The sequence below is a fragment of the Opisthocomus hoazin genome, chromosome 10 (genome assembly GCF_030867145.1).
Source record: "Opisthocomus hoazin isolate bOpiHoa1 chromosome 10, bOpiHoa1.hap1, whole genome shotgun sequence".
NCBI classification, from domain to species: Eukaryota; Metazoa; Chordata; class Aves; order Opisthocomiformes; family Opisthocomidae; genus Opisthocomus; species Opisthocomus hoazin.
Window position 1 is genome coordinate 20310705 of NC_134423.1, and position 11748 is coordinate 20322452.

Genomic DNA, 11748 nt, shown 5'->3' on the forward strand with positions numbered 1-11748 from the left:
ATTAACTCCTTTACACATGGTTAATTAAAGTCTTTAAATTTCACTAACAGTATGATTTTGAAAGGAAAAAAGGGTGGGGACAAGCTGCAGAGTTGCATTTGCTTGGTGATACGTTAAGATGCCTGTGCACTACAAGCCAAACACCATTTGCTTTCATCCTTTCTGTGCAGATAAATGGCAGCTTCCTGCTAACAAAATTATCTTTGGTGTTTTGTTAACAACTCAGAAACAAGCACTGTTTGCCTTGCTTCTCTCAAGCCCTTCTCCCTTTTCCTTTTCTTTTTTTTTGCCCTTCACAGGCTGTGTATTCCCGCGTGGCACGCATATGCAAAAATGACATGGGGGGGTCCCAAAGAGTCCTGGAAAAACATTGGACATCCTTTCTGAAAGCTCGGCTCAACTGCTCAGTTCCCGGGGATTCGTTCTTCTACTTTGATGTTCTGCAGTCTATCACAGACATAATAGAAATCAATGGAGTCCCCACGGTTGTCGGTGTATTCACCACACAGCTTAACAGGTGAGAGATGAGCAGCCTTACATCAAAGGTAGTTCTCTGGTTCTCTCGTACACTGAGATTGGTGCCATTGTAGTCTGAGTTCTTGCAACTATTTTTCTAATTTTACAGCATCCCTGGTTCAGCAGTGTGTGCTTTCAGCATGGATGACATTGAGAAAGTCTTCAAAGGGAGATTTAAAGAACAAAAGACTCCTGACTCTGTTTGGACAGCTGTACCTGAAGACAAAGTACCAAAGCCAAGGTAAAAGGTTCTTACTGATGATGCCATAATATTGTCCGTATAAAGAGCTACTTTCAATCAGCTGCACTCTGGAGTGTCTTGCCAGGTAAAAAACAAAGCAGAGCTTTACACTTCAGCCGTAAGGATGCTCATTAGCAGGCTGCCTTCTCTCGTTAAGATACCAAGAGGAAAACAATGTTGTTCTCCTTTCAGACCTGGCTGCTGTGCAAAACACGGCCTAGCAGAGGCTTACAAAACCTCCATTGATTTCCCAGACGAAACACTCTCCTTCATCAAATCTCACCCTTTGATGGATTCAGCTGTTCCCTCAGTCGTTGAGGAGCCCTGGTTTACCAAAACACGTGTCAGGTATGACACTGTTGAAAAATCATGCATGTGAAAAAGAAAACTAGAAAATGCACTGTTAATGATCTGCCTTTTGGTCTTGATAGATACAGACTGACAGCGATTGCTGTAGACCATGCTGCTGGACCATACCAGAACTACACAGTCATATTTGTTGGCTCCGAAGCAGGAATAGTACTTAAAATCTTGGCAAAGACCAGGCCTTTTTCTTTGAATGACAGCGTATTACTGGAAGAGATTGAAGCGTATAATCATGCAAAGTAAGTATTACCAGAACACCTAAGCTCTTCATCTAGTCGTTGGTACCTACCTAAAAGAAATCATGCTAAATGAAAACCAACTCAGTATCACCAACATCACCACTTGTTTGTTGTTTCGCGATGTTCCTCCTGTTGAATAACCTGAAAATATTTGGTCACTTGCCATTTTGCATGGGTTGAGTGAACAGCCTAATTCCACTCCAGTGATGTCAGTGATACAGTCTGATTCTTCCGCAGATAGATACACTTCTTCCTGAACATGAAACGTCAGAACTATCTGATGCTGTTAAAAAGAATGTGAGCTTATCTTGAGGGTTTCTCAAGAGTGACCAATAATGTATAAACTACATTTAAACATTTTACACTTGTTTTTCTGGAGAAAAGAGTTTGAGAATGGACGCGTTCCAATTAGACTCTACAGGCATCCAATACACGACTTCTGTTCTGCTCTGTCCAGATATTTATGCCGACTGAGAGAACAAAGAAAATGGATTTGGATTTTTTCCTACATAATTCAGCGAAATTGTCACCTAGCTGTAAATAAGAGCCAGAAGCTGGTGTTTGATAACCCATAGGTTTGTTTAGAAATCACTCAGCAAAGACTAGTAAGTTACATTTATGTATGTAAAAAGTCTCCTTTCAGTATCTACACAGACAATAAATAAGTAAAATGTTTGCAGTGTCAGCACTGCAGTGAGTACTGCAGTTACCAAAATAACAGCCTCCCATTATTTTTTGCTGTGCAGGTGTAATGCTGAGAGCGAGGAGGACCGAAGAGTCATTTCCCTTCAGCTGGACAGAGACCACCATGCTCTGTTCGTGGCATTCTCCAGCTGCGTCATTAGAATTCCTCTGAGTCGGTGTGAGCGTCACGGGTCATGTAAAAAGTACGGCCCCGTTCCTGAACTCCCCCTTAAAGGAAGGGCACCAACATCTCTTGGGAAGGAAGTAAAAAATGCATGATTTTTTGGGGTTTTTCTCTTGCAAGGGCATGTATTGCTTCACGGGACCCATACTGTGGCTGGTTAGACCATGAGGCATGTGGAAGAGTGACACCAGGCATGCTGTAAGTACTGCTTTTCAAATTAGCCCAGCATCAATACGTCTGCTTTGTAGGCCACATGAGCTCATATCCTGTGCCTGTTCCCTTGCACTCAGTTAATGAATCTCCATTTTTTTGGAGATGGTTTTTCAATGTACTGTATGTGTAAGAGAACAGAGTGCTGAAGTCTGACCTAATTCTGCAGTCTCTAGGTGAAGACTTGCTTTTGGTGGGAGTTTTACCTGTATGTGGGAGGACAAGCAGACCTGTAGGAAGAGCAGTTGGAAGCAGGAAGGCAAGAAATTGCTGCCTGCAAACCTGAGCAGCTCAGAGAGGACAGTCCACAGTGTGCTCTGCCAGGCATGCTCGTGGCCAGGGCACAGTCAGTTGCAAATATGAAAACACAGGATTTACAGTGGGAAGAGAGTAAGATTTTGCCTCCACGCTGAAGCTGGGGTGATATACATGCATACCAAAGGCATTTTGCACAAATCAAGCCTGTAATGTCCAGAGCGTTAGCAGCTGTATCTTAAAAAGAGGTCTTTGTAGCAGGGCAGTGCAAAGTTTAAGTAGTATAATTGGACAGTTGTATCTAAAACCAAGAGCACACCCAATATAGAAGACATGATGAAGTTGCTGAAAAAAAGGGATTTTATTTTTCTTGTTTCGTGGGATAAGCACATATATAGAGTTTTAAAGCCTGGTTATAACTAACTTGTGCATCTTGTCAAGTTTTTGGGCCATACACTAGCTCTTGTGTATGTTTCCATTTGCTGCTTCCAGAAAAAAAAAACAAAAAACAACCATTATTTGTTTCCCTACTAATACTGTTAATTGCAGGTTCTCTTTGTTTGTTTCATACAACCACAGCACCGGAGGATATGTACAAGATGTGGAATATGGCAACACAGCACAGCTTGGGGACTGCCACGGTAAGGCACAGGCGTTGCTGCGCGGTTGTGAGGTCTCGACAGCAGTCTGTGGCCACACCTCGCTATGGATGTTAAATTTAGGATGGGCTTTTCAGTAACATGATGAGCACATCACCTGGTGTTACTGTGAATGTTCATGAAGCTGAGCTTTTTGGTCCTGGGTGGCAGAGTTTTGTCTTTCCTTCACCAGTTTACAACTATTTGGGGTCTACGGCAAAGTATTGAAGAATTTATTTTTTGTAACCAGTAATATTTTAGTTTTCCATTACTCAGGTTTGAGATCTTTTGCTTTCTTTTTGTTACTTTTTACTGATTACTTGTTCCTTTAATTCTTTTAGAAATTTTGCCTACTACAGCTACACCAGATTACAAAATATTTGGCGGCCCAACATCTGGTTAGTTTTTTTTAATTTTTTTGAATTAATGACCTTTACTTTCCTTCAGTTCAGCATTTTCAGCCCTTTTTTCCTTCCTTTTGCACAGTTGGCAATCCTCCATTTTTGTGCTTTTACTCATGTTCCCACTGATGGTAAAGATAGTTAGACTCTTCCCACTCAGCACTTCACCCTGTGTAGCCGCATGTTAACAGCTCATTATTTATTGAGACATCTTTTATTAAAGAGCCTGATTAACATAGATGACATCTTCACTGCACGGAAGTCCACTAAGCTTTACTCTTTATCCCCAGCCATGCATTTGTGAATGCCCCTATTGGTCATCTCTGGTAGATGAATGGCAGAATTTCATCATCTTCCTCCTTACCTCTCCTTTCCTCTTTTCCTTCTTTCCCAGCAAGCTTTTTGCACAAATACACATTCTATAAAATGTGTATTTTCTATATTTTTGAAATGTTTTAAGTAGTTTATGCTAATGGAGAAAATTTAATGTCACAAACCGTGTAGCTGAATGAGGACTTGTGTAGACAAAGGTGGCATAGAAAAAAATCTATGCAGTTGTCAGATGGACTTTCACAAACATTTCTCCTCTAGTGCTTTTTCTAGTACTGTTTCCACCATCGGCCCCTGGTGTTGGGGAAGACGGGACCCAGTGCTCTTTTGCTGAACTCGGAAGCAGAACCTGTGTTGACAGGAACAAGACCTAGCCCTTATTTTTCAGTCTTTGCTCCCAGCACTTGGTCTTTGCTTTGAAACCAAGGGCACGTTTCTGAGTGACAAATGTGAAAATAATCTATTTGTGTGTTAAATTTATAAGAGTGCAACAAGAACATTATTTAGTGTTTTGGTTTCTGATGATATTTGCGCTTCTGTAATTTGACAAGAAGTAATGTTTGAGACAAATATTTTCCAGGTATATTTACCCATAATGTGAGTTAGAGACCCACTTAGGAAAGCAAAACAAAACTGTGTTACATGGAAGCGCTGCCCTGCTTGCATGAGTGTTTATCAACGGAATTTTCAATCTATTTTAGGACAGATACAACTGAACCTTATTTTCAAGTCCTGAATGAGTGTGCTTTTGAAGTACGTTTCTCAGTCAGACCTCAAGCCATAGACATTCATGCCTAAACCTACGAGGACAGTGAACAGATAATACTTGAGTCTGCAAAGTAGACTTTGGGCTGGAAACCCCATTTGGTGTGCTTCCTGCTCCTGTGCATTTTCACGTAGGCTATGGTGGTTCTGTTCAGTAAATGTACTACGGAGGAGCCAGAATCTCTGCAACGTTGTTCCTTAGGAACCATTACGAAGTAGAGGTTAAAAACATTCCTTTCATCCCCACCTGTAGAAATGGCTCATTCAGCAGTTCCTGGTGTACCGTAATAGCCCTAATGGAGCTGATCTGGTTTCTCAGGCGTAACCTGTCATGAGTGTGTGTCTTTCCGAGTAACTTCTTTTTTTCTGAAGATGTTTAAAAGGCAGCCAAGTATGTTGTCTCCAGTGAAGAATATAGCAATTAAGTAGAAGAAGTTGTGCTTTTCACCTCCACCAGTTGCTTACTTTAACTTTTGCACTGCTTTCATGTTTGACTTCTCTGGCTTTTTCGCTAGCAGCTGTTGATGTTTTAATGTATTTTTTTCGTACTTAGTTTTGAACCAATTGATTTTAATCAGCCCTCTGTACTTCTGCATAGTGTAGGGGGTCACGTTTTGCTCTGACATGTAACTCCCATTAAATATTGTCTCCAGCTATAGCTTAGATGTGCCATGAAACAGTGAGGAAAGCCTGACTGTAATACACATTAATAAAAATCTGTTTGCCACCACAGACATGGAGTTCTCCTCAGCTTCCATTACCACAATGGCAAGTATCCCAGTTATATCACCTAAAGTGATTGGTTCCTGGAAACCTAAAGTGACTGGCTCTCGGAAATTTGTAGTTCAAGATGACCCAAACACTTCTGATTATTCTGATCCATTATCAGGTGTCCCAAAGGGTAAGGCCTTACAAGGGAATACATTGCAGCTGAATGGAAACCTGATAGTCTCAGCGTTGTCTAAGGCTTAAATGTAACAGCCATGATTGTTGGGCTATATTTTACAGCCATTTCCTGTGAATATACAGACAGTGCAATCATGTTTTTCATACCTACTTATCCAGTGTACAAAGTGCTGCTTAGAGCTTAGAAAGGGAAGCACAGATAATAAGCTCAGCCTTTTATTCCTGGAGTGCTCCATAGCTCCCATTAAAATCAGTGGGAGTTTTGGATGCATTAAAAAAAATTACATGGAAGACTCATCTGCACCTCTGGTGGTTGTTTTCAAACCAGTCTAGTTTGGCTAAGATGATTAGTCCTCATCAGTGGTTGCTTACAGGAGCTTAATGTGTTTTTTTTTTTTTTCGTTTGGTTTGTGGGGGTGAGGGAAGAACAGAAACCAAAGCACAGCTCCGTGGCAGATCCATGCGTTGAATGAGGCATATCCCAAACTCTGCCTGCCTGCAGCGTGTTTCTGAAGAACATGGGTCAGGTCTGAGTAAGGATGTGCTGAATTTTTATTCTCTGGATATGAGCATTGCTTTACAGATGATCTCAGTACATAGAGAGAGACACACAGGTTTTAAGCCGAACACAAAAAAACCCCACATATTCTGCATGTAATTCATCTTTCTGTAACCATTCTTTCAGCTAAGTGAACCTTTGATTAGGCTCTTATGGCAACAAAGACTTGTTCAGTAGGACTATTGCAGTCAAACAAAGAATCCAGAAGCTTCCAATCCCATAACCAAAGCTTAGCACAAGTCTTCATCGGTACCCAGAATAGCCGGGTGACAGACATGTTTGCACGACTCTGTATTTACTGAAAATCTCACCAGCCAAAACCATTTGTGTTTTATCACCATTCACCAAAACACATCAGGTTTCCTATCAGCCGTTATGGCAGTGCATTTGTCATTTTAATTTGTTGCATTTATTTTCCGTTTTGCTTTAATTTTTTTATTTGCTCTTGGTTCTGCATCACATTTTGTGTCATAACTGTTAGTGAACTTTACTCGCATTTTCTTTCTTCTTCTGCACAGTGCCATTAAAACCTGTAACCCTGAACATTAACAATGTTCAAAGGCCTTGCCTCTTAACAAAAGTGAATCTGTTCCTTCCCTCTTGCTCTTCCTTTTTAATATCCCTTGGGATAGTTAACAGAATTATTTTCATTAAAAACTAACACTGTCTTAGCTGCGAGATGTCTGTGGTTGCTTTAAAACTCTCAAAAAGCAAAAGGAACTTGTTAGTACACGAAAAATCTAATCCAGTATTCAACTTCTTGGTAGCTAAAAGTTTTTTAAATTTTAACATTCTCTAATAACTTAACCTTGCTAGCTGTTTATTTTTAATATTATGCAAGTATTTATGTTCATTATTGATGAACAAAGAGAATGACATAATCTTGACCTTCAACAATTGTACACTTACATAATGCAAGGTGTGCCGCTCCAAGGCTGGTGTCCTGTGGATGTGTTAGTTCACAAGTTTTGCACCGTACTGCGTTAACGTGGCTGTAACAATGCAGTATGTGCATTAAACAGTTTTACACAGCATTTGCATAATCCTGTCTCTCTTTTGATAGCGATTTATGAGTTGGGCAGAAAATTGAGAGAGAAATCCATCCATGAGTTATTAATTGCTGTCTGGCCCGGTAGCACCTTCCAACCTCAATTTTTCAGCAGAAATCGTTAATGTTAATAACATACAGGTCCCTATTTGTGAGCCTTAAAGGAAATTTGGGGACAGGCTAAATCAAATCTGATATGAGGAGAGAAGCTTCTACAAGCATTCCTCATTACCACAGAACATGGACAGTCTTCATTCAGACTGATCAGTGCTCACCCAGTCATTTCTATTTATAAAATTATTTGCATTCACCAGTGCTGTGGATTGCAGGAGCCAGCTGAGTTACCCTGACACTAGGCGCAGAGCACTTGCAGACACTGCCTAGACACTGCCCTGAGGGAGGCTGCCTTCTGCTGAACTGCGTCAGTGTGAAGTACATGTGGATTTATGATATGCTGCATGTCTTTTGCAGGTGTAAGGTGGGAAGTGCAATCTGGAGAGTCCAACCAGATGGTACATATGAATGTCCTAATCACTTGTGTCTTTGCTGCTTTTGTCCTGGGAGCCTTTATTGCGGGAGTGGCTGTTTACTGTTACCGGGATATATTTGTACGGAAATCGAGAAAAATTCACAAAGATGCAGAATCGGCTCAGTCCTGTACTGACTCCAGTGGGAGCTTTGCTAAGCTGAACGGGCTGTTTGATAGCCCCGTCAAGGAATATCAACAAAACATCAATTCACCCAAACTCTACACAAACCTGTTGACTAGCAGAAAGGAGCTGCCACCAAACGGTGATACGAAGTCCATGATGGTGGACCACAGGGGCCAGCCACCGGAATTAGCTGCGCTTCCGACTCCTGAATCTACACCGGTTCTTCAGCAAAAGACTCTGCAGGTGATGAAAAGTCAGTTGGACAAAGCGCATGGTAACCTCAGTGCTTCACGAAAGGAAACGCCACTGAAAAGCCCTCAGTTTTTTCCTTCCAGTCCTCCACCGCACTCTCCTCTAAGTCATGGACATATTCCTAGTGCTATCGTTCTTCCCAATGCTACCCATGATTACAATACGTCTTTCTCAAATTCTAATGCACACAAGGCAGACAAAAAAGTGCAACATATTGATCATCCACTTACAAAACCGTCCAGCAAAAGAGACCACAGGAGATCTGTTGATTCCAGGAACACCCTGAATGATTTTCTGAAACACTTAAATGAAACTACTAGTAATCCCAAAGCAATTATGGGAGATATTCAAGTGGCCCACCAGACTTTAATGCTGGATCCAATGGGAAATATGTCTGAGATCCCACCTAAGGTTCCCAACAGGGAGGCATCTTTATACTCTCCTCCATCAACTCTTCCAAGAAACAGCCCCACGAAACGAGTGGACGTTCCCACCACTCCTGCAGTACCAATGACCTCTTTGGAAAGGCAGAGAGGTTATCACAAAAATTCTTCACAAAGGCATTCAATATCTGCCCTGCCTAAAAACTTAAACTCACCAAATGGTGTTTTGTTATCCAGACAGCCTAGTATTAACCATGGGGGGTACATGCCTCCCACAGCAGGCACAAAGATGGACTACGTGCAAGGGACGCCTGTCAGCGTTCACCTCCAGCCTTCCTTGTCCAGGCAAAGCAGTTACACGAGCAATGGCACCCTTCCTCGTACAGGAATAAAGAGGACACCCTCCTTAAAACCTGATGTGCCACCAAAACCCTCATTCGTTCCTCAAACAACTTCAGTCAGACCACTGAACAAATACAGTTACTAGGACACGTCTGTGCTAAAAATGAGTGTGGCATTGACCTGTACAGGTTGTGAGATGATGTTGTGGTAGACACGTAAGACAGAGACTTGCTTGTTATTGAAGAGAACAAAGTGGCCAAAGAAACTGTCTTTACTTCAGCAACATCTGTGTCTTGCCACATGTAGCTGTAGCAAGACTTCGCGTGCTTGCTAAGAGCAAACACAAGAAACAAAGGAAAGTGCTGGTCATTACATTTCTTTTGTTTGGAGCTGAGGAGACATGTAGCACAATGGGGTGGGGGCTACTTTACTGTTCTAAATAGCTAAAAAAAATTCTTGGGGTAAAAAAAATCAGCAAGCAAATACTTGAAAAATGGGTTCCATTTTAGACTGCCATTACGCGTGGCCCTTCCCATTAAATGTGAACATTTTAATATGTATGCATTCACCTTGCCTCTTGCACAAATGTCAGAAAATGGTAATGTCTCAATGAATATCTAGGTTAATAATCAATTTGCTGGAATTCAGTCTCTGGCCCAACTGTAGCATTGTTCTTTTTTTCTCTCCATGCGTGTGGCATTTTGTTTGTGCCACAGATAAAGCTGTGCGTGTGTGTGGACGTGCGTGTGTACTGTACACACTAGGATGTACTTAGGTTCCCATTGCATCTTTTATGCTATGGAATTGTTTACATTGAGCATGACTGAACAAACAGATGACCCTGCCTTCTGCAGCCCCTTGGGTTCAGCTTGGAGACAGACAGCTAAGGACAAACTGCGCATCTCTGCCAGCCTTCTGAACGGTAACGCCTGGATGAAAGAGCACCCAGTGAAAGAGTGCAGACACGTTGAATTCTTCATAGCTCTGTGATGCTGCTATTGATTCCGAGCTGTGCATCTCAGATCTAGGGTTTGGGGCTGGAACGGGGGAGTTCTACTGTGTTTCCACAGTGCCTCCATCCAATACCTGGCCACTGTGAACTTGAGCCCCGTACTTCTCATTGAGGGCAGCTAATAATCGATTCGCTTGGCAAAGGCCTGTGTAACTGGAGAAGGTTACGGTTTGGTTGCATTTAGCAATGCCCTACACGCTGATAGACTCTTGTCACTAAAAAAGAAGCAGCATTAATTGGCCTGGCAGAAGCAGTCTGTGAAAACTCAACAGTAGTGCAATCAATTTGTTTTTGTTGTGTAATGTAAGGTTTTTTCCCAAAGTCATGCAGGTAATGACAATATTCTGTAAATACTATGTGTGAGTTTACCTGAATCTGTGCATTTTGTGCCTTATTCATGCAAATGATAAACATACTAAAAAAAAATAAATAAATCTGTCAAGTGTTCTCACTATAGCACATATCTCCCGAGTGCCAGTTGTAAAACCTCTCAACAGCACCCAAAAAAAAAAAAAATAGAAGAAAGATAAAAAGCAAGAATAATTAATGGTAACTAAAGGCAGCCTACAATCCACAAAGACAGCAGCATTAAATCACCTTACCGTGATAAACATTCCACTCCAGCTCTGCGAAGGATCAAACAGTTATAATGTGAAATCAAATGAGGTTTCTAGGGTAATGGAACACCTGCCGAAGTTGTGTAAGCTATTTAGTAGGTTCTACAGCATCCACTTGCAGCTGATGTTCAACACAGATGGCTATTTTAGCTTGCAAACTACACACTACCACATTGTTCGTTGAACATAACTATAGAAATAACCATGGCAGAGGAATATTCATGAATTAGTGGGACAAATAACTGCAACAGGTTTCAGAGACGGTGGAGATTTATATTATGTGTTCAAAGGGGAGAAAAGGTTAGTCACAGAAAACTGGATCTCTGTTACAGAACAAAGAATAAAGGCTAGAAGTAGTCATTTTTTCTGGTAAGGCTGTAAGGGACATTTATTTCCTGAGACCTCTGGATCCAAAAATCAATGATCTCTCTTCCTAAACACTTCTGTCTTGCAACTAAAACACTACAGATTAATAACTATTAAAAATGTATTCAGTTGTCAAAAGACACAAACTGATCCGAATTCACTTTACAATTATTAATACAGAATTGTGTGAAACCGAAGGATAAATGTATGTGAACCCTGATAACCTCCTGTAACATTGTGCTGCCTTGTAGATGGTAATGTGAGTTCTCTCAGTATTTATGTTGAAATTTCTAACATTCAACCTAGTCCTTATTCTGTTAATTTAATAATAAAAGATGCTTTATCCATTTGTGCAAAGGTAAACGCAGATTGTATCTTTTTTAATGGTACGGCATAAAAAAAGTAACCCTTAAATGAAGCTGCTCTATACTATAGAGTACTTTAACATGTATAGATATCTTGTAAACTTGTATTGTGGATGTGTAAATAATACGTTCTTTGGGTTTTTAACACCGCATGTAAAGTCAAAATAAAATATTCCAATGTACCAAGTGCCTTATTTCATGATTGGTGGGGCCACTCTTAGGACGTTGTTGTTTGGGTTACAGTAGAAGACCTCTGCTTGCTGGCTGTGTGAAGGCACGGAGCCATCCTCTCCTCAGCTCTGCCAGGGACACGCAGAGGCGGAGGGCGCCGTGCCCAGGCTTCCTCCCACGTTCCTTGCAGCCACATGTTGACACGCGTGTTCTGGAGGGAGAGTGAGTGGCTGTAGATGACTTTC

The 11748-nt window shown here is 41.3% G+C and overlaps 1 protein-coding gene across 12 annotated transcripts in view; it reads left to right on the top strand.

Moving 5' to 3' along the window:
• Nucleotides 1-11514, top strand: part of SEMA6D (semaphorin 6D) — a 226325-nt gene extending 214811 nt beyond the window's left edge. For 4 of the 12 annotated variants that reach the window (XM_075431392.1, XM_075431390.1, XM_075431391.1 and 1 more), the window contains 10 exons: nt 300-517; nt 626-757; nt 950-1105; nt 1189-1362; nt 2109-2249; nt 2351-2428; nt 3245-3336; nt 3675-3731; nt 5563-5730; nt 7814-11514. In XM_075431392.1, coding sequence (XP_075287507.1) covers nt 300-517; nt 626-757; nt 950-1105; nt 1189-1362; nt 2109-2249; nt 2351-2428; nt 3245-3336; nt 3675-3731; nt 5563-5730; nt 7814-9117 — 2520 coding nt within the window. In that variant the 3' untranslated portion in view covers nt 9118-11514. The remainder of the gene's footprint in view (nt 1-299; nt 518-625; nt 758-949; nt 1106-1188; nt 1363-2108; nt 2250-2350; nt 2429-3244; nt 3337-3674; nt 3732-5562; nt 5731-7813) is intronic. The other 8 variants (XM_075431395.1, XM_075431398.1, XM_075431396.1 and 5 more) reach the window with 8 other exon arrangements.
• Nucleotides 11515-11748: the final 234 nt, after the last annotated feature.